At 38.4% G+C, this 26,325-nt stretch overlaps 1 protein-coding gene across 1 annotated transcript in view; it reads right to left on the bottom strand.

The window, feature by feature from the left end:
• The window catches only part of RAVER2 (ribonucleoprotein, PTB binding 2), a 110,425-nt gene extending 86,419 nt beyond the window's left edge, over positions 1-24,006 (bottom strand). Inside the window, exons 1-2 of the mRNA XM_023586140.3 lie at positions 24,002-24,006; positions 19,336-20,092 (exon numbers count right to left, since the gene is read on the bottom strand). Coding sequence (XP_023441908.2) covers positions 19,336-20,092; positions 24,002-24,006 — 762 coding nt within the window. The remainder of the gene's footprint in view (positions 1-19,335; positions 20,093-24,001) is intronic.
• Between the last annotated feature and the right edge of the window lie 2,319 nt (positions 24,007-26,325).

The raw sequence follows: 26,325 nt of genomic DNA on the forward strand, positions 1-26,325 counted from the left end.
TCTGCATGGGGGAGGGGAGAGTGAAAACATGAAGGGCAATTGACCAAATAAGCAGAGACATTAAGGATAACAAGCACCAGGTTTCTAATGGTCGGAGAAAGGAGTTACAATTACAAAATGGGAGAAAACTACAATGATGTATCAACATCAGCTCATTACTTCCAATATGTATATTAGAAATAAATACAGCTGTAAATGTGTATAATACATACGTTTATATATTATCTAGCTCAGTCTACTGCGAGGGTCTGAGAGCAATGATACCACAATAGCAATGGCCTAATCCCCAGATCTTGATTTCTAAATAGTATTTTCCCCTAAAGAACATAAGACCCCTTAATGACATGGCTGATTCCAGGGCTGGAGCACAGAAAATACAAGCTGAAGTTGTAACATCTTGTGCCCAAAAGCAAAGAAGTGCTCAAAATGAATGATGGGGACATCCTAAAAGGACACACCTTGGGCCTTTCCCCTGAGTATTCTTAGGTTGTTTCCAAAAAGTAGAGAAAGCGGAAAATGGTAACTTTTCAGAGGAGTAGCCTGGCAGATATCACCTTACCCAAACAATCAAGTTTAACATCACCTGTGATAAGCCATGTGACCCCTGATATAAGAAGGTACTTCACCTTTGGCTATTGTCTTAAAAACCTATTACCCCAGCTCAATCATGAAAAAAAATGCCGCACAAATTCAAATTGAGGGACATTCTAGAAAAATACCTAATCATGAAAAACAAAGAGCAAGAAAAACTGTCACAGAATAAAGACAAAGAAGAATGACAACATAGTGCAATGTGGTATCCCAGATTGGATCCTGGGACAGAAAAAAAAAGACACAATTGAAAAAACTGATGAAGTATGAATAAAGTCTTTAGTTAATAGTAATGTACCAATGTTAATGTCTTAGTTTTGACAAATGTACTTCAGTTATGTAAGACAGTAACTTTAGGGGAAATTGGGTAAAAGATATATGGGACTTGTCCTGACTTGGTAGCTTTTCCATAAATCTAAACTTATTCCAAAATAAAAAGTTTACATTAAAAAAAAAATAGACAGGAGCCAGTTTAAAGAAGTTTCACTTCCCAAATGTGAAACAATTCAGGCCTCGAAATAATGACAGTAATGTATTATAACCCATTGAATAAAAAAGGAAGCCATGAGCCTATACTGATACAAATGAATAAATTGAATGTTTGAAGGGGAAATAGATTATTTGTACATAGTCTCCAAGTACCACCCTCAATGTCCTTATTAATTACAAAGGGAAAAGGAGTAACTTTACTTGGAGAAGTCTGGCAGACATTAAACTGAATCAAAGCGATCAAAGTTAACTTTATCAACAATGGAAAAATCTAAAATGTGTGCCACATTGTGATATTCCTGCCAAAGATGCATAACTTGAATTTAATTATGAGGAAACATCAGCACAAACCCAAATTGAAGGACTTTTTACAAAATAACTGGCCTTTAATCTTAAAAGGGTCAAGGTCCTGAAAGTCAAGTAAAGACTGAAGAATTATTCCAGACTGAAGGAGACTCAAAAGACATGACAACTAAGCGCAACACATGGTTTTGAACTTGGTCTTCTCACTATAAAGGACATTATTGGGACAAATGGCAAAACTCAATTGTGACCTGAGAATTAGATGGCAGTAATGCAGCAATGTTATTTTTTGTAACTTGGATGGTAGTATTTTGGTTATGTCAGAGAAAGTGCTAGTTTGTAGGGGATACACAATAAAATGTTCAGGGTGACAGGCACCAGGTCAGGACTCATTCTAAAATGGTTCAGGAAAAAAATTATTTGTACTGTACTTGCAACTTTTCCATAAGTTTAAGATTACTTCATAATTTTAAAAACTCCCACATTCACTTGTTCTTGTTTACCGCTATTGCCTCTATGCTAGTTAAGGCCATCACCATCCTATGCCACCAAAAAACCCTTAAAGTATAACGTCAGAGAAAGGACAAGTAATCTAGAATCAAAAGGAAGTGGCTAAAGGGGTAGGATAACAGAAGATCCAAAGACCAGGGGGAAAAGGCAAGCTGGGAACTAACAGCAGTTAATCACTAAAGTGGTTTGAAGAATGACATTAAAAAATAACTGGTCAGGGAATAGGGAGTGGAGTGGGGGGCATGAAGAAAGGGAGAACACACATACAAATACAGGCTCAAAACTTTCCAATGAACCAATCCAATGTCCACATAGAAAAGGTGGCATTGGATTGGGAAAAGTGGACATGGTGGCTGATGGGTATGGGGAAAGGCAGGAAGAGATGAGAGGTGGAGGCGTCTTTGGGACATGGAGCTGCCCTGGATGGTGCTTCAGGGGCAATCACTGGACATTGTAAATCCTCACAGGGCCCACTGGATGGAATGGGAGAGAGTATGGGCCATGATGTGGACCATTGACCATGAGGTGCAGAGGTGCCCAAAGATGTACTTACCAAATGCAATGGATGTGTCATGATGATGGGAATGAGTGTTGCTGGGGGGGGGGAGAGGTGGGGTGGGGGTGGTGGGGTTGAATGGGACCTCATATATATATATATGTAATATATATTAATATATATTTGTAATATTATTACAAAGTCAATAAAAAAAAAACTTTCCAATGAATTTTAATACTACTTTAGCTTTCAGGGTGCCAACAAACGTTTAATAGAAAGCTTCAAACTCACAAAGAGAATGCACAATCATACAGAAGAGGGAAATAAATTCACCAATTTAAAGAATGATAAGAAATGTACACAAAATTCAGCATGGACACGTTTAGGAGCTGACAAGTTGCATAAAAATGAGAAACTTTTTTTTTCTTAGCAATAAATACCGTAAAGACCTCTTAACAACACAAAGGGCAATATGATTTTCATGATTTAAAAAGATGAGAAACATTCTTCTTGTCAACCTTTGACTTTTAATACACATTCAGGGGGAAATATTGCACTGTAATCCCTTGAAAACTCCTAAGAACAAACTTTTTGAGCATCTCCTCTATTTCTGACACTGTGCCTGAAATGTCAGTCACATATAGTTGACAGACCAGAAAGCAATAAGCTTTTACATCAAACATGAAAAAACACAGCTGATGTTTTAAAAGAAAATTAAGGAGCTTGATTTATATTTTTACCCAAGCAGAGGATCACCCTACCTATCTATAAATGTGGGCCACAAAATTCTTCTCAAGAAGCAGTTTTAGATCTGTTCATATTCTGGCAAAGTTCCAAAAATGTGAGCAAAATAACCTTGGCCTGGAACAGTGCTTCTCAACCTGGGGTCCACAATCTCCTAGTGAGATCAAAGATCAGTTATAAGAGATCTGTGAGCCTCTTGAAACTGAAGGCAAATTTCTGCATGCTTATAAATATTACCACTTTTCTAAAGAGAAAGTTTATAGCTCTGATGATACTCAAAAGCCAAACACAGTTCACTGATTGAATAGTGCAAGGGAAAGGGGGGAATTCATTGCCAAAAAAAGCTAACACAATCTTACACTGAAATATTTGTTTGTTTAACAAACCTATCCTGAGCCTGCTATGTGTCAAACACTTTAATAGAAGTATAGTATGTAAGAACAAAATAGGAAGTAGTCCTGGTTTGCATTTTCCTTGGAACAATGTGTCAGGATCTAGATTAAACATTGGTGATACAAAGGTAAATATTACATGGTTCCTGCCTTTTGAAACATTTGCAATACATTGGAGAGAATTATAATACTGTGTGGGATAGGAATATGAGTTTGGAATCAGATATCAGTAGTTTCTCCACTGTAGCATTAATTAGCTGAATTATCGTGGGCAAATCAGATCATCTGTTTCCCTGTCAATAAAGTAGGAATAAAAAATTCTGATCTTAAAGTCTTGAACTGAGGATTAAATACAATGTAAAGGAAACACCAAGCATATTGCCTGGCAGTGGCAAGTACCTAATAAACAATAGGTATTACTGAATATGAATAACCAGAAGAAAGAAAAATTTGTTCTGGTTGAGGAATTAATTACAGGGAGATCTCATCTAAACTACCATGCTCAATTCTGGGTGCCACAATTTAAGTGACACTGACAAATATTGTACAAAAGAAAAAAAACTGAGATGGTCAAGGAACTTGAAACCATGTTCCAAAAATCAGTGGTTTGAAGGAATTGATGTTATAAATTAAAAAAAAAACAAAACCTTAAGTTCTATATGTTGTTGAAGGGAAGAGGCTGGATCAGGAAATCAAAATTTCAGGGAAATAAATGTTACACATTCAATATAAGTAATATATTTATAAATAAGAAAGCTGTCTGAAGGTGAAGGAGAATACCTTATAAAGCAGTGATTTCTTTGAAACTAAAGGTGTTAAAAATGTGCTAAAATCCATGTGTTAAGGACTCTGTAAAGTGGAATCATATGTTCACAAAAGGATTATATTAAATGCCTTCTACCATGCCTTCAATCAATACTGAGATCTTATGTTTTAAATTAAAATGTTCTACTAATTAAGATGCTACTAGATGATAATAACATAAAACCCAACTTGAAATAAATGAAACAATAAAACAGTAAGAGGAACTTAGTGGGTTGCCTATCTGTAAAATTTAGTGGCAAGTCAAGCTTTTGATACAGTTTGATCAGGACTCCGGCTCAGTTTCCCTACAAATTTTTCTTCCAGATTGTCCCTCCTTTGCAGTCTGCTTTGTCCTCAGCCTGTCAACAGGATTCAGGGTTGTATGTGTGCATTCACATCCAGAGGGGAGAAAGAGAATAGCTCACTCCAGTGACCAAACCAAAGTCCTAGGCTCCCTTGCTATTTCAGGTTGAAATGATCACTGCAGCTAGGGGACTACCATACACTACTTGGTTTAGGTCCAGATTATTGTCCAGCATTTAACCAATTCTTGTTGGTTTATGTCACCCCTGCAATGATGAAACCCACCCAAATCACATAGTTGCTAAATAACGAGGAAGAGAGAGGCCTGCAAAGGAAAATATGAATGCCACTACAAGAGCAAGAGGAAGAAAGGAGACTAGATGGGCAAGAACCAGGTGGCACATTCAAACACTAAATAATTGTACAGAAGTTTTAAAGAGGCTATCTACAAAGGTTTAGAGAAAACCTGTATGACTCCAAGGCCTGAGTAGGCAAAGGAAATGGTTACATGAACTTGAAGCTTAGTTGTATTGAAAGAACCACTGGATGAAAACTGTGACCTTTGATAGAAGGAAGAAGCCAACCCACAGTCGCCTGGCAGTGAGGGAGCTGCGGGGGGAGGACAACAAATGCCCCAAATCTCTCTCTCCTCCACCCTTTCATCTCCTACCAGTGGCCCGCACTGGCCAAATGCAACCAGAGCCAGAAGATGAAAAAGGCAACAAGAGCAAGTGCAGACTACCATATGGGGTTAGCTCCCAGGCCACAGAGCAGAAGGATGGAGAGTGGTTCTGCAGGAGCAGATGGAAGATATTCAGCACAGCAAGGGTCTGCAGTTGACGATCATCTGCAGATGATCATAAGCCAAACTATACAGTATGGACAAGTGTTCTAGGGGGTCTGACCTTCCTACTTCTCACCTCCTACATCTCTCTCCCAGTGCACACTATCCCCTTGGAGTAAGACAACTGCCTCTTCAGGTAGACAAAATACAAATAGGGTTAGGGTTTCTGATACGCAATTTTAGGATCTTTACTTTCATAAATAATTGTATTTTCTTTATTTCTTTTTAAATATTCCTTAGTTTGTCTAATTCAGCTCAGCTAAGGACAGTGAAGCATCATAAATCTTTTTGTCCACAGATAAGAAATTGGCCTGGGTTGCCCCAAGGGCCAATGGTTAGAAGGAAGTTAAGATAAATGCAATATAAGACACACATATACACACACAAAAAAACTCAGGAAGTTAGTGATTCTGCAGCAACAGTGTTTTATCAGAGTTGATCTCAATTAAAGCTTCCCTGAATTTCTGAGTCTCATTTATTTAGGAAGCAATACAACTCCTTCCTGAGCTTCTGCCATAACACACAAGGGTACCTGTTTTAGTTTGCTAAAGGCTGTCAGTGCAAAATACCAGAAATGGGTTAGCTTTTACAATGGGACTTCATTAAAGTAAAATCTTATAGTTCTGAGGCTGTGGAAATGTCCAAATCAAGGCTTCATCTGAGATGGTGAGACATCAAAAGTCGGCTGCTGGTGATCCTGGACTCCTGCCTTATGGCAAGGCAAAATGGGTGCTGGTCTCTGCCTTCTTCTCCAGGTGTACCTTCTCTCCATGCTCAGCTGTGGGAAACTGGGCACACGGCTGTCCCACTGCCAGTCTGCTGGGCCTCATTGCTTCAGTTTCAGCTGCTCCACCAATTCCAGTCTCCCACCTCTCTCTCAGCCTCTCAGGGTTTCTCCATCTTCCTGCAGCTGCAGGTGATCCTGGCGCCCTCTCTCACATGGCAGGGTAAAACGGCAGCTCTGCTCATCTCTCCTGACATCTCTGCAGCTTTTTTTCCTGTGTGTGGCTTTTTAGTCCTCGTTTTATAAAGGACTCCAAGAAAAAGAGTAAGACCCACCCACAATGAGGTGGGTTATATCTTAGGTTAAGATCCTACTTACAATAAGTCCACACCCACAGGGATGGATTAACTTTAAGAATATATTTTTCTGGGGTCCTCAGAGACTCAGACCAGTATAGTACTCATCAGTGATTAGAAGCTATAAGAGTTTCTGCTCCCAGAGCCCCAAGTCTCTTCACAAAGTGATTAGATGTATTGTACTATTAGTGCCATCTCACACTTCAGAAGCATCATAGCTTGGGAAACGGACTTGGCCCAATGGACAAGGCGTCTGCTTACCACATGGGAAGTCCGCAGTTCAAACCCCGGGCCTCCTTGACCCTTGTGGAGCTGGCCCACGCGCAGTGCTGATGCACCAAAGAGTGCCCTGCCACACAGGGGTGTCCCCCGCGTAGGGGAGCCCAACGCGCAAGGAGTGCGCCCCCTAAAGAGAGCTGCCCAGCACAAAAAAAAGTGCAGCCTGCCCAGGAGAGGCACCGCACACATGGAGAGCTGACACAACAAGATGACACAACAAAAAGAAATACAGATTGCCGGTGCTGCTGATAAGGATAGAAGCAGTCACAGAAGAACACACAGCGAATGGACACAGAGAGCAGACAACTGGGGCGGGGGGGAGGATGGGAAGGTAGAGAAATAAATAAAAAATAAATCTTTAAAAAAAAAACAAAAACAAAAGCATCATTGTTTAAAGCAGAAGTTAAATGCTAACTGCAAAACTAATTACCATTTACCATATTCGTTCTATGAGAAAACATGTTGTGAGTCCAAATGTAATTTTTAAGCACAACCCATTCGTCAATTGGGAAGCAGTCTACATATTACCTGAGACTTCCATGACTGGTTGTCAACACACAGCATTGTGAGGCTGACCATAAAGTATTCCTCCTCTTCTTGAATGTGTTTTCAGAGGAGAGTACAGGCATTTCTGAAACACTTTTCAAGAATCTCTGCCAAGACTAGAAACTTTGTGAGGCAGTGGTATCCCAGAAATCTAGAAGTATGTTCTTCTGACAGCTTTCAATGACCCTGTTATATGAATTCTTGGGAATAAGAAAAGAAGAACTCATATTTCAATTCTGTTTATTCATTAGAAAAGAAAACAAAATAGATTATTTTTAAGTACTATATACTGTATTAAGAAAAGTAACTTTAGGGAAACGGACTTTGGCCCAGTGGTTGGGGCGTCCGTCTACCATATGGGAGGTCCGCGGTTCGGGCCCCGGGCCTCCTTGACCCGTGTGGAGCTGGCCATGCGCAGTGCTGATGCGCGCGGGGGGTGCCGTGCCACGCGGGGGTGTCCCCCGCGTGGGGGAGCCCCACGCGCGGGGAGTGTGCCCGTGGGGAGAGCCGCCCAGCGTGAAGGGGGAGGGCAGCCTGCCCAGGAATGGCGCCGCCCACACTTCCCGTGCCGCTGACGACAACAGAAGCGGACAAAGAAACAAGACGCAGCGGACAGACACCAAGAACAGACAACCAGGGGAGGGGGGGGGAATTAAATAAATAAATAAATCTTTAAAAAAAAAAAAAAAAAAAAGAAAAGTAACTTTGGAAGTATGCAAAATGGCATTCTCTATAAAAAAGAAAATGTCAAAATAAAACATCTCATTTTCAGTCAGGAAAAATTGGTGAATATGTGTCCTATTTTAAAAAGAGGCAATAATAACTAAATATTGTTAGAGAAAACAAATAATATATATTGGAAAAATCACACTGTTAAAGAACACTAAGTATGTAAAAAAAATTCTACTGTTTATATGTGAATGTAAAAGAAAAGAGGGTTAGTAGCTTTAAAAATAAAATCAACCAGTTTCCTACGCGTGGTGGTTTGTGATTCTAAAGAGTGCTTAGTTGATAATACTATGCTTAGCTGATAATACTGTGCTTTCAAATGGACCTCTTGAATTAACCATCAAGCTTCTCAATTAACTACCATAATAGGGTCCTTTGAAATGAAAGTTAATAATATCCAAAGTGAAACAACAGACTTGTTTCTTCTATTACTGATCCTGGCTGTTAGCCGAAAGCACTTCACATGTTCTTCTAATTACACAATAAAATCTCTCTAAAATGTTAAAGTAAACAAAACAAAAATACACATAAGACATGTAAGAAAACAATGAGTTAACAAAAATGATACAGAAAGTAAAACGCCACTGTCATCTCCATTTTGAAACACCAGTAATAATGCTACTGCAGCAGAACCAGATTAACCATAAGATACAAACAGTTTGCAGAAATGCAACAAAAATATATAGCAGGGCATTATCTTACCAAATCAAAATTTGTAAATTCAGAGTTGCAAAAGACTATACATACACACACAAACAATGGATATTCTGAATTAGAACCAGTGTTCGCAATAATAGTACATTTGTAAAAATAATTACATTCCAAAACATTTAACTTTCAAAGATATAACTATAAACATTCAAATCAGAGTGGCGTGATATACTTGGGGATCTGGGTAGCTTGATAAAGCTGGATTACAAGACAATGCAGGAATAATAAGAAATGAGACTAGAAAGGTAGGCAGGGACCAGAGCACATAAAGCCTAAAATCTTAGGTTTCTATACTATTGTGTCATGTTTTTCAAATTTAGATCTAAGTACTTCATGACAATATGAGAATATGGAAAGCTGCAGAATAAATATGGTGTGTCTTCCATAATTGTCAAGTTTATCAAAAAGAATGTGAAGGGGAGTTAAATAAAGTAAAGCACTATTTTATATTAAATACAATCTTACTAATAGAATAGAAAATTAATATAAATTTTTCAGACAGAACATGAAACTTCAAAACAATTTCACTCTTGAAGTAGAGAGTATACTGGTAGGGACTATTTGAGGAAAAGTTTGAGAAGCAATGCTAAGAAAGTGGAACCACAGTTCTGTTTTTTTAAAATAAAGTTTTATTGAAGTATATTATTTCTATATGAACATACATAAACACTAAATGTATAGTAAATGTTGGGAACTTATAAAACAAACTTGCTTAGCATCATACAGGGCTCCCATACATCACCCCACACCTACCGCCTTACATTATTATAAAACATTTGTTATAAACCATGAAAGAGCATCGTCAAAATATTACTACTAACTACAGCCATCTCTTACATTTGGTGTATTTACTCCTAACACACTTGTTTATTAAAACCCTGCATTAGTATTATACATTTGTTACAGATCATGAGAGAACATTCTCATAGTTGTCCTGTTAACCACAGTCCATCTTCCACCAGTGGATTCCCTGTGATATACAGTCCCATATTTGTACAATTCATTCAAAGTCTACACTCAATGGCTCTCATTTTTATCACAGAATTGTGCTGTCATCATTTCAATTTTATTAATAGAACATTTTCATCACTCTAAAGGAAAAATGCCATGCCCCATTATAACTCCCTATAGGTATCTCTTAAAATCGATACATCTTCTTTGCCATTGCTACAAAAAATATTACAATATTACTATAAACTATCATTCATAAGTTACTTTAGTTGTAGTTTTCCCATATATCACCATATTCTTAACACTTTGTAAATGAACATTCTTATATTTATACTATTAACCACAATCTTCATCAACACCAAATCCACATTATACATATCCTAGATTATTCTCTAGTTTCCTTTCAATTGGCATGAACATCCACAATCCCTTTCAGCCACAATCTCATTTATAAATGAGTAGTGTTATACTCATAATAAGTTATATCAATCTATTCATTTCTACACTTTCATAATAAATCTTATTAAAAATTCTACATACATTGAACATGAGCTCCCATTTTCAACCCACATTCTATCTTCAAGTAACCTATACTCTAGAGTTTACCTCAGTGAGTTTACTCATTGTGTTTAGCTCAAATCAGGGAGACCATGCACTATTTATCTTTTTGTGTCTCGTTTATTTCACTTAATATATCCTCATATTGTCATATGCATCCCAATTTCATTTCTTCTTACAGCTGAATAGTATTCCATTGTGTGTATATACCACATTTTGTTCAGTCATTCATGAGTTGATGGACACTTAGGCTGGTTCCATATTTTAGCAATTGTGAAAAATGTGGCTATGAACATGATGTGTAAATGTCAATTTGTGTCCTTGCTTTCAGTTCTTCTGAATATATTCCTAATAATGGGATTGCTGGATCATACAGTTCTATATTCAGCTTCTTGAGGTACTGCCAAACTGTCTTCCACAGTGGCTGCACCATTCTATATTCCCACCAACTGTGAAGAAGTGTTCCTATTTTTCCACATTCTCTCCAGCACTTGAAGTCTTATTTTTTTTATAAGGGCCATTCTATAAGGTGTGAAATGATATCTCATTGTAGTTTTGATCTGCATTTCCTTAATAGCCAGTGATGAACATTTTTTTTCCTTAGGCTTTTTGGCCATTTATATTTCCTCTTTGGAGAAATGTCTATTCAGATCTTTTGCCTATTTTTTAATTGGGTTGTCTTTTTATCTTTGAGTTGTATGATCTCTTTATATATATGAGGACATTAATTAAACCCTGTTTGGATATGTGGTTTCCAAATATTTTCTCTCATTGAGTAGGCTGCCTTTTTACTTTCTTTAACAAAATCTATGGAAGAACAAAGGTGTTTAATTTTGAGGAAGTCCCATTTATCTATTTTTTTTTTCTCTCATTGTTCATGCTTTGGGAAGTTTCCTTCTAGAAGTTTTATGGTTATAGCTTTTATATTTAGGTCCTTGACCTAATTCCAGGTAATTTTTGAATAAAGTGTGAAATAGGGGTCCTCTTTCTTTCTTTTGGGTATGGATGTCTAATTTTTCCAGCATCATTTGTTGAACAGACTGCTCTGGCCCAGTTGGGTGAGCTTGATAGTCTTGTCAAAAATCACTTGACTGAAGATGTGTCTGTTTCTGAGTTCTCAATTTGGGTCCACTGGTCTATGTTTATGTCAGTACTATGCCGGGGTTGTTGTTTTTTGTTTTTTTTTTTTTTTACCAATTTAGCTAAGTAATAAGCTTTAAAGTCAGGAAGTGAGAGTCCTCCAACTTCACTCTTCCATCTTAAGATGTTTCTTGCTACTTGGGTCCCCTCACCCTTCCAAATAAATTTGAGAATTCGCTTTTCCACTTATGAAAAAAAAAAAAAAGTCCGCTGGGATTTTTAGTGGGATTGCATTAAATCAGTAAATCAGTTTGAATAGAATTGACATATTAACTATATTTAGTATTCCAATCCACAAACATGGAATGTCCTATCATTTATTTACATCTTTGGTTTCTTTTAGCAGTGTTTGTGGTTTCTGAATACAGGTCCTTGGTTAAGTTTATTCCTGAATATTTCATCCTTTAGTAGTTATTATAAATGGAATTTTCCCCTGACATCCTTCTCATATTGCTCATCAGTACTGTATATAACACTATTGTTTTTGCATATTAATCTTGTATCCTACTACTTTGCTGAATTTATCTACTAATTCTAGTAGCTTTGTTAAGGAGTTTTTGGGATTTTCTAGATATATGATCATACCATCAGCAAATAGTGAAAGTTTTATTTCATCTTTTCCTATTGGGAGCCTCTGATTTCTTTATCTTGCCTAATTGCTTTAGCTAGAATTTCTGGCACAACAGTGGTGACAGAGAGCATCTTTGTCTTGTTCCTGATCTCAGTGGGAAAGCTTTCAGTCTTTAACCACTGAATACAATGCTAGTTGTGGGTTTTGCATATATGCACTTTACCATATTGAGAAAGCTTCCTTCTATTCCTACCTTTTGGAGTGTTTTTTAATCAAGAAAGAGTACATATCAAATGCTTTTTCAACATCAATCAAGAGGACCATATGATTTTATTTCAAATTTTTTAACATGGTTTTTTACACTAACTGATTTTCTGGTGTTGAATCATCCTTGCATACCTGGGATAAAACCTACTTGATCATGGTATATAAGTCTTTTAATGTGTTTTTGGGTTTGGTTTGCAAGTATTTTGTTTTGCAACTATATTTATTTGAGAAATTGGCTGTAATTTTCTTTTTTCATAGTATGTTTATCTGGTTTGGTATTAGTATGATGGTGGCTTCATAGAATGAGTTTCATGCATTCTTTCTTGTTCAATTTTTTGGAAGAGCTTGAATTAGAATTAGATTGTCTGAATAATTAGAATTCACCTGTGAAACCATCTCATCCTGGGTTTTTCATCTTGGGGAGGTTTTGATGACTGTTTCAATCTCTTTACCTGTGATTGGTTTGTTGAGGTCTTCAATTTCTTCTAGGGTCAGTGTATATTGTTTGTGTGTTTCTAGGAATTTGTCCATTTCATCGACATTGTCTAGTTTGTTGTCATACAGTTGTTCCTAGTATCCTCTTATGATCTCTCTTATTTCTGCAGGGTCAATGGTAATGTTGCCCCTCTCATTTCTGATTTTATTTCTTTGCATTTCTCTTTTTTTTCTTTGTCATTCTAGCTAAAAGGGTTTGTCAATTTTGCTGATCTCCTTGAAGAACTAACTTTTGGTTTTGTTGATTCTATTGTTTTTTGTTCTCAATTTCATTTATTTCTGCTCTGATCTTTATTATTTCTTTCCTTCAGCTTGGTTTGGAATTAATTTGCTGTTCTTCTCTAGTAAGTGTGCTGTTAGGTCATGGATTTTAGCTCTTTCTTTTGTAACGTAAATTTTGAGGACTATAAATTGCCCTCTCAGCACTGTCTTTGTTATCGCATAGGTTTTGATATGTTGTGTTCTCATTTTGATTTATCTCAAGATATTAAACTGATTTCTCTTGAAATTTCTTCTTTGTCCCACTGATAATATTTCACGGTGTGCTGGTTAATCTCCATATATTTGTGAATTTTCCCCTATTCCATCTGTTACTGATTTCCAGCTTCATTCCATTCTGTTCTGAGTGTTTAATATAATTTCAATTATATACATTTTTGAGACTCTTTTTATGACACAACATCTGGTCTATCCTGGAGAATGACCCACGAGCACTTGAAAAGAATGTATGTGCGGCTGTCTTGGGGTGTAAGCCTCTATAAATATCTGTTAAGTCTAGTTCATTTATTACATTTATCCTTAGCCCAGATGTTTGATCCAAATACTGAGAATGGTATATTGAAGTCTCCAATTGTTATTGTAGAGTCATCTATTTCTTCTTCAGTTTTGCTAGTGTGTGCCTCATGTATCTTGGGGCTTCCAGGTAAGTGCATAAATACTTATTACAGTTATTTCTTCTTGGTGACTCACCCCTTTTATTTATATATTTTACTAATATATAATGACATTCTTCATCTCTTATAAGGGTTTTGCATTTAAAATCTATTTTGCCTGATATTGGCATCACCACTCTGGTTTTTTATTACTATTTGCATGGAACATCTTTTTCCAAACTTTCACTTTAAACCTGGTTGTGTCCTGTCTGAGGTGAGTTCCTTGCAACTGGCATATAGATGGCTTATATTTTTTAATCCATTCTGTCAGTTTATGTCTTTCGATTGGGGAGTTCAAGCCATTAACAGTCAATGTTATTATTATAAAGGCATTACTTTGTCCATTTTACCCTTTGGCTTTCTGTTGTCATATCTTACTACTGTCTATCATTTTACCCTTTAAGTTACTCTTACTAAGAATCTTCATTTCCTCAACTCCAAATCTCTCACCCTTGTTTTTTTCCTTTCCAGCTGTAGCACTCGCTTTAGTATCTCTTGTCATTCTGGTCTTTTGGTAACATAGTCTTTCAGTTTTTGTTTGTTAATGAAGACTCTGAATCACCCTCATTTTTGAAGAACAGTTTTGCCAGATAAAGAATTCTTGACTGGCAGTTCTTCTCTTTTAGTATCTTAAATATATCTTCTCACTGCCTTCTCACCTCAGTGGTTTGTGATGGGAAATTGGCATTTAGTCTTAAAAAAAAAAAAAGATTTATTTATTCCCCTCCTTCCCCTCCTCCTGCCCTACTGTTTTTGCTGTCTGTGTTGTCTTCTCATTTTCTCTCCTCTATGATTCACTGGGATTTGATCCTGAAGACCTCTGACAGGGAGAGAGGTTCCCTGTCAATTGCACCAACTCAGTTTCTGGTTTCTGTTGTGCTTCACCTTGACTCTCCCTTTGTCTCTCTTTTGATGTGTCATCATCTTGCTGCATGACTCACTTGTGAGGGCACTGCATGACTCACTTGTGAGGGCACTGGCTCATCAAGTGGGCACTCACCACACAGTGTGGCTCACCACACAGGCATTCGCATGGGCACTGGCTTGCTGTGCGGGCCTACTTTCTCTTTTTTTTTTCATCAGGAGGTCCAAAGGACTGAACCTAGGTCTTTCCATATAGTAGGTGGAAGCTATCACTTAAGCCACATCCACTTCCTGGCATTTAGTCTTACTGAGGTTCCCTTGTATGTTATGAATTGCTTTTCTCTTGCTGCTTTCAGAATCCTCTCTTTATCTCTGTCATTCTGAATAGTAAATGTCTTAGAATAGGTCTATTTGGTTAATTCTGTTTGGGGTGCATTGTCCTTCTTAGATATTGATATTTATGTCTTTCATGAGGGTTGGGAAGTTTTTAGTCATTATTTCCTCAAATATTTTTTCCATTCCTTTTCCATGCTCTTCCCCTTCTGGGACACCGATAATGTATATGTTTGTGCATTTTGCATTGTCATTCAACTCTCTGAGAACCTGTTCCATTTTGTCCATTCTTTTCTCTTTTTGTTCTCCTGTCTTTTCTAGTTCAGATGTGCTGTCCTCTATTTCACTAATTCTGTCTTCCATCAATTCAAATTTGCTATTAAATTCCTCTAATGTATTTTTTATCTCATCTATTGTGCCTTTCGTTTCCATAAGCTCTGTTAACTTCACCTGGCAGGCTTTCAGGTTTTTTTTATGCTCACCCAGTGTCTTCTTAATATCCTTTATCTCTTCAGTCATATTTTCCTTCAACTCCTTGAATTGATTTAGGAGATTTGTGTGATTATCATTGATTAGTTGCCTTAAATCTTGTGTCTTGTCTGGATTTTTTGTTTGTCCTTTGACTGGACCATATCTTCTTTTTTCTTAGTATGGCTTTTAATTGTTTGCTGGTGTCTAGGCATCTGAATATGTTGGTAAATTTACTGATGGCTAATTTTTCTCTCTTGCCTAGGAGTTTTGTTTCATGGCTATTCTTGCATTTTTGAAAATTTGAAATTTTCAAAACTGCTCCACGTAAGTTATCAAAATAGGACCAGGAACTCACTAATGGGGTTCAGATCTGCTCCTAGGGGTTTGGGACAAGAGACACCTAAAAGTGGTGTTTTTCCTTGCAGTTTCCCCACTGGCCAGCAGATAGTGATCATCAGTGAATCTTTCCAGGGAGGTGACTCTTTCAAGCTTCACTTGCTCGTGGTTCTGGTCTGTCCAGAGCCAAGATGCCAAGTGGGCTCTGCTGGCCAAATTCATTGAAGAGAAACTACTCTCTGCCCTCCACCACACTCTCCCTCTTCCTAGCCAGGAAACATCTGTTCCCCTCTCAGTTGACTGCAGTGAGCCAAGGGCTTTATCCAGGCTCTTCACCTTGAGGTTGGTTGATGGGTGCCGATCCTGGCTGCAGGGGTTAGTAAGTTACCGTTTTCATTTTGGCTTCTTTGTTTCTCTGTCCCTTGCCTTCCTGAGAAGCGCATAGCACTCTCCTGGTCTGCTGATCCCAAAGCAGCCTTCAAGATAGCTTTTTGCCCTTCCACCACTTTGTGAGAGCGTTGTTTTTGTTGTTTTGTTTTTAGGCAGGAAAGTGACTTGATAAGATTCATGCATTTGGAACTTATTAATACAAAAAAGTGTTCATTTTTTTAGAGCTGGTATTTAAATGTAAATTACGCTCTCACTTAAAAACAATACTTTCAGAATGCCTTCTAATTTATGATTAGTATGAGAGATGCTACTGTGAATCTATTATAATGCAAATTAAATAAGATTTGAATAAGATTAATGAAAATTGATTAATAAGGAAAATATCCATGTTTTCAAAATGCTAAGAAAAAATTATTGGGCTCCAACTAATCAGTTACCAATGTAGCTTCTCTAAAGACATAACTACACAATTTAAGAACCAGAATTACAAATGTCTTCAATCCTTAATATGGTAATCTAGACTAAATGATTGAATAAACGAAGACTCTTCTGGAAAAAGAACAAGAATTTAAGTATTCCAAACACCTGGATACTTAGTAATTGAACAAAAAGTAGTAGCTTTTTAAAAGCCATGTAAGTATTTCTTAAGTGGTAAATAAGCAGTTTAATTCCTGGTGATGTAATGTAGACTTAATAGCTAAAGGGCAAGAAATAAAATGAAAGTTAAACCTTCATTAGTAAGTTAACAGTAAACAATAGATATTAAAACAAAACAGATAATAGAATTCTTAAGTTAACAAAAGATAAAAACAAAACTTCATGCATAATAATTTCATAAAAATATTACAACTTGAGAAAAAGTAGATGTTTTTATTGGACCACTAAAAACAGCAATCTAAATAATCTGTAGAAAATATCAACTTCTAATTACTTTTAGAAATTAGCATATGTTGGCCAAATCTACTTGTTTGTGTAACACAGATCACTAATGTTATGGTATGATTGTGATTGGAAACTAGCAAAGGTAATGCAAGGATTGAAGATGGATGAAAAAAAATATATTACTGGAGCAAAAGTTAAATATAATTAAACATTGGCCTGTTTATATTTTAAAACCATATATTTGAAATAGTAAAAATGACACTTATTAAAGAAATTATTATAGAATACGTATGTGCTAGGACAAGTCAGGAAACAAGTCTATAGTTTCTAACAACTTTTTTTTTGCTCTAAGATGAAACTCGTAACACAATAAAAATAAATGTACCGTAGCATATGTATTTAAAATACTTTACTTGGCAGCCAAGAACTCATCTAGATATGATCTATATCCTATATCAATTTATTTGATAGTTTATGTTTGCTACTTTACAAAAAGATTTAGGCTAAACATAAACTTATAGCAGAGAAACAGTACCTCAAAAATACAAATCACAACATAGTTTTCATAAAGCCTCTCTTCATCACTATACCAGAGTCTCTTGAGAAAGAAAACAAGAAAGATACCAACAGCAAAGCATGAACACACACTGTCTAGAATTTTGGGTCTAAATTGTTTAGAATTAATGCAAGGAAATATGGAAACAAAAATAGCTGATATTCCACAAAGGAAATTAAGACACTTCACCTCACTTCTCCTAAATTATCCATACAAAGCTGTTTCTTCTTTGATTTTTCAAAGATGTCATCTGCCTCTTCCAAGCCTCCCTCTTCCCCAACTCCTTTACTGAGCTCTACTTGTGTGTGTTACTTCCATGAAATCAGTCCATTGGAGGTGTCTTACAGGTAGCATCACATTTCCTGACTGATGAGAAGGAGGCAATGGTAGGAAGAGTTCAAAGAGGGGGAAGCCATAAAATGTTGGCAGAGGCTTTTGGTTTTTGTGTGTTTAACACCACATTTTCAAATAAAACAGCCCCTCCTGCATATGGGTCATAATGTTATATGTTATATGTTATATGTATTGTGTCACTAAGTCTAATGACATAGTAATTAGGCACTCGTCTCACTTCTTTATTAAGTGAAAGAACAGCTATGCAATTGTTAATAGACAGCCCTCTTGCAGTTTCATGCAGCCAGTAACAAGGGCAACTAGACGCATCCACCCAAATCTCTGCAGCTACTAGAAAATACACATGAACACGCATGACTGTTTTCACTATTTTTCCTCATCCTCTAGTGAGGACAGCCCACCCTACCCACCCACATGCAAAGTATAAATTCATAGTATATGTGAACTATACGTGAATATCCAGACAATTAAACTCTGAAGAATCGAAATTTTTGGTAAAGCAAAAATACATACACATGTGCATAGGAAAAGAGAGAAGGATACATATCCAGTATTCATAATGGTTCACAATGGTTATCTTTGAGTATCAGGTATATCTGTGCTTGTGAATTTTCTAGTTTTCCTACAACGAGCATGGAATCTTTTGCAATCAAAAAATTTAAAAAGTTAAATAGATGCAGAGCTTCTCACTTAAAGCAACAGTTAATCTGGATCAAAACAGAGTAGCCTATCTTTAAGCCTCATCAGAGTCACTGAGGAACAAATCCTCTAGTAATTGGCATGGCAGAGAGGCTCTGCAAAGTGCAATGATAACCTCTCGATTCCGGGGCCTTAGCAAACTGAGGAGACAGAGCTGTTTAATACAAACTTGGTCAAGTGCTTCTGCAACAAAACTCCCAGCTGTCCAGCGACCACGCTCCCCACGACTCACCCAAGTCCGGGGACCCCACGTAGGACTTGCTGCCTCTCTCAAGGTGCTCCCGAGGGTTCAGCACTCCCCACCCCGCCAATCTGTGCTCCACAGCTCACCCTCACTTTTTCGCCTATAACCTCCCAGGCCTCTTCCCACCCCACCGCTACACACCCATGGACCGCATAAGAAGGAAAGAGAGGGCTGGACTTGGCGGCAGCGGCCGCAGATGCCCGTGACCTTGGACCAGCGGCTTCGGCTTTCGGAATCTCAGTTTCCCAATCTGCCACCCTCCTTCGCCTGGTGGCCGCATGTTCAAAACCCTAGAGGGCTGTGCAAAAGCGAGGAGCCGTCCTCACCACTCTGCAACAACACCCTCCTCCCCCGACCGTTTTAAGGCGCCGGGCCCCAGGCTGGACCCTCCGGGAGCAGCGTCTCCTCCCGAGCCCTGCCCCGCCCCGTCTCGTTCCCCTCGGGACTCAGCCCACACTCGGTCCCCCGCACCTGGCAGTTGCTGTCCTGCGGCAGGTTTTTCACCAGGATTTTCCTGCGGTTGCTCAGCTCCCGCCGCATCCGCTGCAGCCGCGCGGCGACCTCCTCCGGGTGCAGCGCGGCGGGCGCGGGTCCCGGGGCGCCCTCGTGCGCCCCGGCCGAGGACCCCGGCCCGCGCTGCCCGGGCCCCGGCCCCGCGGCGCAGCCCAGGCCCGCGCCCCCCTCGCCGCCGCCTCCCGCCGCCGCCATCTTCCCGGGGCCCCGCGGCTGAGGGCTCCTCCGTGGGCTGGAGGGGAGCGGAGAGAGCGAGCGGAGCAGGCCCGGGCCGGGGCGAGCAGACCGCCGCGCGAGAGAGCGCGCCCAGCCGCGCCGAGGGAAGGAGGGCGGGAGGCGGCGCCGCAGCCACCAGCCGGCGGGGCGAGGGCTGACGGGCGGGGGAAGGAAACCTGAGGCGCCAGGAGGAGCCCGAGAACCACCTCGCGGGAACCTCCCCCTCCGCCCCCAGCCCCCGCGCACAGGCGGCGCCTGCCCCTCTGCGGGCGCACCCGCGGGGACCCTGGCGCCGCCAGACGGACACCTGTGCTGGCGCGCGCCCCTCGGCGGTGCCTTCGTGAGCGCCCGGGTTGGGGCTGTGGGCTTGCGGCCCCTTCGCGGCGGGTTCCCGGAGGCACTCGACCGCCAGGCTCCTGTCCCCGCGCGGCTTCTCCCCGTCACGCCGCAACTCTGCTCCCGCTCCGCTCGAAATTCCCGCGCCGTGGCGGTTCCGGGGCTTCAGACACGAATTCAGGCTTCCCACACCTGAACGCGAACAGTTCTGCCGTGTTCAAGATGTGCATGCAAATTTGGCAAAGAAGTTTGAGTTTACAAAGAAAAATTAAAATTGAGATTTTTCTAGGAAGTAAAAAGAGGAATTTGGGGCGGGGGGGGGGGGGGATTATATTTGGTAAAGCCTCATCTCAAAGTGTTTTACCAGCTGTGTATGAAAAATCCTGTGCCCTTCGTTCTTCCCTCCTCCCTGTCGTACAGTTCCTAAAGATGTAAAACCTGACTGGTCGTGAACGCAACATATAAAGCGATGTTCAAAGACTAGAATGGAATAGGAATTCCAGTTGGAACATCATTTTAATTGAAACTTATGGGGTGGGGAGTTTCATGGTAGAGCTAGACCTATTCACAATGATATCATGAGATCAAACATTTGCCAGCCTTTGACTGGCACCAGCCAAAATGATCATCAGCAAAGGGGAACTTCCAGCTTAGGTGTGTAGCAGGCCAGTAGACTCACAAAAAAGACCTGTTTAATACCAGTATCTATCCCATTAGGAGAAAATGTTTTCAATAAATGTTACCAAAAAATTAAAGAGAAAAGTTTTATTTAAAAACATATACTAATTATTCAGTACTTACCATGTGCCTTCAGGTATTTCTAAGTACTTTACATATATTTCATATAGGTCCACAATAACCCAATTAGGCAGGTTTTCTTAATTTATGTATGAGGAATTGGAGTCTGGTGTGCTTAATTCTAAAGCCCAAAGCTCTTAATCAATAACATATATATAACATTCACCTGTAATCTCTCCACCCCAAAATAATGGCTGATGATATTCTTGAATTTTCTTTCTGCTGATAAATACTTGTATTAAAATAATATCTGTCACACACACGTTCATTGCAGCATGTATTAGTAAGTCAAAAGGGGTGTGGATGCAAAATACCAGAAATCTCTTGGTTTTTATAAAAGGTATTTATCTGGGGTAAAAGCTTACAGTCACAAGGCCCTAAAGAAACCAATTCTAGGCTGCTTTCTCAGCAAAGACTGTTGCCACATGTTGAAGCAAGATGGCAGGCGATCTCTGCCTGGTCTCTCCTTCCTTCTTCCTCTTAAGGCCCCATGGGCCCAGCTTCTTCTGATCTCAGCTGTAGGCTAGAATCGGGCTTGTCTCTCAGGGCTTCCTATATTCATCTGGCACAGAGCTTGTTTCTTTCCAGGCTTTCTCAGCTGCCCAGCTGCAAACTCTCAGGCATATGGCTCATCTCTCCCCCAGGCTCCAGGATCAAAGCTCAAAGTTCTCTCTCTCGTCTTCTTTCTGACACATGGCAGAACTGAAATAACCAAGTTCTCTCTTCTTCCATGTGTCTTCTTGAGTAAGTGTCCATTTATACCACCCCATCAAGGGGGCAGGGACTCAATCTGAGTCATGCCTTTCTGACATGGTTGAATCAAAGCCCTAATCTTAACAGGTAATTTAATCAAGACATGTCAGCTGAATCTAATGCAGTAAAAGGATATCATACCCAGAGGAAAAGCTCAGTTTACAAACATAATCTTTCTCTTTTTCGGGATTCATGAATAATATCACACTGTCACACAGCACTATTTGCAATAGCCAAAAGATGGAAAAATAAATAGAAAAAATCCAAATATCCATCAACTGATGAATGGATTAGCAAACTGTGGTATAAACATACAGTGGTGAAATATGTATGGCATGTAGATTGCTGACCATTGCTGATGGTCAGCCATAAAAAGGAATGAAGTACTGACACATGCTACAATGTGGATTAGTCTTGAAAACATTATGCTAAGTGAAAAAAGCCAGACATAAAAAATCACATATTGTGTGATTCAAATTATATGAAATATCCAGACACGTAAATCCATTGAGACAGAATACAGATTAGTAGATGCCAGGCAAGTGGAGAAGGGAAGAATGGGGAACAACTGCTGAATGGGTACAGAAGATTTTGGGGGGAAGGAGGTAATGAAAATGTTTTGGGTCTAGATAGAGGTAGTGGTTGAATGAACTACGTGCCACTTGATTATTCACTTTAAAATGGTTAATTTTGCTGTGAATTTCAGATATTCTGCAGTTTACAGTTTTATAAATTGCATTTTTATTGTGGTAAGATATATACAACATAAAATTTCCCATTTTAACTGTTTTCAACCATACAATTCAGTGGCAGTAATTAAGTTAACAATATGGTGCTATTATCACCACCACGCATTGCAAAAACTTTTCTCCTATTCCAAACAGAAACTCTGCACCCATTAAGCACATAATGTGCTTTTGATGTTATATTTTCTGAGCATCTTTCTATGCCAAGTTATGAGCATCTTTATTTTTTGTGGCTGTATATTATTCTATGATGAGTACTACCAAAATTAATTTCACTAGTTACCAATTATTAGATATTTTTATCTATTTGGAAATAGCACTGAGAACAATATCCTTGTGTCCATATTGAAACCCTCAATTCTTCCATAAAACAAACTCAGAAGCAAAATTTCTGCAAAGGTTATGCATATTTAAAAGTTTTCGGGGAAGCAAATGTGGCTCAAGTGATTGAGCTCCCACCTACTACATGGGAGGCCCTGGATTCAGTTCCTGGTGTCTCTTAAAGAAGACACGCAAGACAGTGAGCTGACATGATGGGCTGGTGCAGCAAGCTGACACAACAAGGTGATAAAACAAGAGACACAAAGGAGGAAAGCATAATGAGAGACACAACAGAGCAGGAGTGGAGGTGGCTCAAGTGATTAGGTACGTCCCTCCCACATGGGAGGTCCTGGATTTGGTTCCCGGTGCCTCCTCTAGAGAAGACGAGCACACAACGAACAGACACAGCAACTGCAAATGATGAGGGGATGGGGGAAAATACATAAATAAAATAAATCCTTTTTTAAAATGCACTTTAAAAAAAAGTTTTTGATGTGTATCTCCAAGCTGCCTTTCTCAGTTTTCCCTGTCACAAGCTTGCATCCATGATAATTTGATATAAAAATAATATCTCATTTTGTTTTAAAATTTATTCCTTTGATTCAAAAAGTTATGAATTTTTAAACACCAGTAAAGCCCTGTTGCATAGCACTGACTTTGAAAACTATATTCTATTAAAATGGGCAGAAACATTAATAGCCTCAGCATATGCTGTGACCTTGAGTCACTCATTAATGTTTCAGAATATATATTTATCTAAGTTAGTACTGTCTTCCCAACATTTATTAAATACCCATTATGTACTAGAAAATATATATATAAAGATACTAATGATCCAGACATAATAAAGTAAGGTTCCTGTGTTACAGGGGCTCAATCTCCTTCAGGAGAAAGTTATATAATAATTACAACTAAATATGGTAATATAGATACAAACAGAAAAACTTCAGGAGCAGCCTTGAGAAATATGATCTTGGTCTAATGTTTTGAGCTCCTTTGGCTCAAAACATTTTCAAAACTATATTGTTGGCTTTGACGTCACATTTACAACAAATTCTTCTGCATAGCTCAGTGGTAGCAAATATTCATCTCTTAGAGGGTTTGGTTTTTGGAAGTAATTAAATGTTATTTGAAGCCAGGACTGGTGAATGAATAAGGTGTCAATCATGTTCTAGGGGGTAAGATTACATAATAGGGGCTTTTAGCCCCAACTGGGACATGATCACAATATTATCAAGTTATTAAACAGATTTATTAAGCGGCTTCTTGGTACAGATTCTACTCCTTGAATAATATTGCTGAGTCCTGTAGGGTGATGGCTTTCCAACTTCTTTTTGACCCAATTCAGCGAGAAATATAGTTTATATCACAGTGGAAAATATATTTTATATCACAACTCAGTAAACACACACACACAATTGAAACAAAGATTTCACAGAACAACATACCCTTACGTCATGCTGCACATTCTACTATTTTCTCTTCTATTCTATTCCATTTTTTAATGGCTGGGCTAACACAGTAAACTGATTTCATGATCCACTAAAGACCCATTACTCATACTTCAGATAAACATAGTCTGAAGAAAATCTAAACTTTTTGCCAGTGGCAAAAGTTCTAGGTTACAAATCAACCATCTTTCCTTGTTACCCAATTGTGGTTTTTTTCCAAGGAATTCTGGGAAATTATAGAATATACTGATTTAAATTTTTTAAAAGAGAATTGATTGATATTGCTACATAAAAGAAAATAGGTGGAAATTTCAAAGGCTTGGAAATGCTACTATAATTCAAAAGAGTTCCCCTCATTCCAGGTTTTAGCCTGATTCCTTAAATAACAGCTTCTGTGGAGAACTAAAGGAACCCTTTAATCTGAACGTAAAGTGGAGTACAAATATCAAGCTTCAACATGTTTACCAATACCCGTAGGTAATTATCATGACCTATGTAATTACCTTGTTCTTAAAACATGTGACATATTTTCACTTTTGCCTTTATATTTTAAATATATTTTTAAAAACTTCCTCATTTTATTGAAGCTCAGTGATTGGGGTAAATGTTGGAGAAGATTAATTAGTCTTAGTTTATACTTTTAAAAGTTAGCATCTTTTACCTAAAGCAATCTTATGCTTATATCTTATGATAGTGTGATGGCAAGTTAAGTATGTGTAAAGACGTTGAAAACTTTAAGAATAATATACTTTTAATTATCATTTATTTTCAAATATACAGAGAGAGAGTGCTTACAATATACTAGGCGCTGTACAAGCAATCAATGTTATTCAGATGTGGTCTTTTCTCTGGGGAAAACATATGCAAAAACCAGCAATTGCAATTCAGTATGATAAATGATATGAATTAAGTACTCTTAGTAGCACAGAAAAGTGTTTGATTTTGACTAGGGAAAGGCATCATGAAGAGCTGTGTCTTGAAGGATAAGTAAGAGTTTTCTAGATGAAAGGGGGACAAATACTGAGACTAGAAACAGAAAGAGGCCCAAAGACCTCAAAGAGACTGCTGTGTCCACAAAGGATGAAAATTTGGTGTTAATAAATGACATGATACTTTTGGGAGAGTAGCAGGAAATAAAAAAGGTAGTAGGTGATATTCCATTTTAAGAAGTTGGGTTTCATTTTAAGTCCTTGCTTTAATATGACATAAAGGCAATCCCTTAGAGTAAAGGAACATAAGAGGCTTTTAGGCTGGAAAGTGACATAATCACTTTTTAAAAAAATAGTTCTAACAGCAATAGAAAGACTAAATTTAGCAAGTCTTATATCAGGACGACCAGTTAGGAATTTTTTGAAATGAAGTGAAGATATTTCAGGGCTTAAACTGGACTAAAATAATAACAATCACAGCAATTAAGTTATACTTCTTTACAGAGACTACCTAAACTTTTATTCTTTGTTTCTTTTTTCTTTATATTTCTTTATATTTATTTCATTTTTAACTCTATAATCATTCTGTGATGTAGCTAATATTATAGCTGTTTACCAATAAGGAATCAAAGGCCGAAAAGGTCAGGTAACCTGCTCAAAGTCACACAGCAAGCAGGAAGAGGCCCCAGGATTGCAAAGCAAATCCATCTGCTTCTGGAGTCCAGGTATGTATCCTTGTGGACTGTAGCCAGAGGAGGGGCTGCATTTGTGAGACTTTTCTAAGGGAAACGTAGTAGAGCAACATAGAAGCAGAGAATCATGGTGAAGAGAGCAAGATCTAGAGTCAAACTACCTGGATTCAGTTATTTTAACTGAAATAAGCTATTGAAAGCATGAGCAAATAATTTAAATATGCTGCACCTCAGACTCTTCATCTCCCAAACCAAGATAATAACATTTCCCGTGAGGCTATTATTAAAAACTATTATGAGGATTAGATGAGGTAACGTATTTAAAGGGCTTAAGAAAGTGCTTAGCCCAAAGGCTACATAAAAGGCTGTCATAATATTAATGATATTAACAATAATAATATCTATTTACCATTTTTTCAAAGTCTTGGGGACTTATTGGGTGTCAGCAGTGAGAAAGATGTTAAGAATGGCATCATAGTTTCTAATATGAAAGACTGGATGAGTGGTGATGCTGCAATTGAAAGAGGGAACAAGTTAGGAAGTAAGGAAAGCAAGTTTGATTGCTGAGTTGAAAGCACTGCCAGGCATATAGATAAAGATACCCAGCAGAGAGTCAAGACTTTTAAGAGAACTTCGTGTTTAAAAAATTAGACAGGATGAAATCATCCAGGCTAACTATGTAGAATGAACATCATTTTAGGCCAGG

Source organism: Dasypus novemcinctus, chromosome 9 (assembly GCF_030445035.2).
Source record: "Dasypus novemcinctus isolate mDasNov1 chromosome 9, mDasNov1.1.hap2, whole genome shotgun sequence".
Taxonomy (NCBI): domain Eukaryota; kingdom Metazoa; phylum Chordata; class Mammalia; order Cingulata; family Dasypodidae; genus Dasypus; species Dasypus novemcinctus.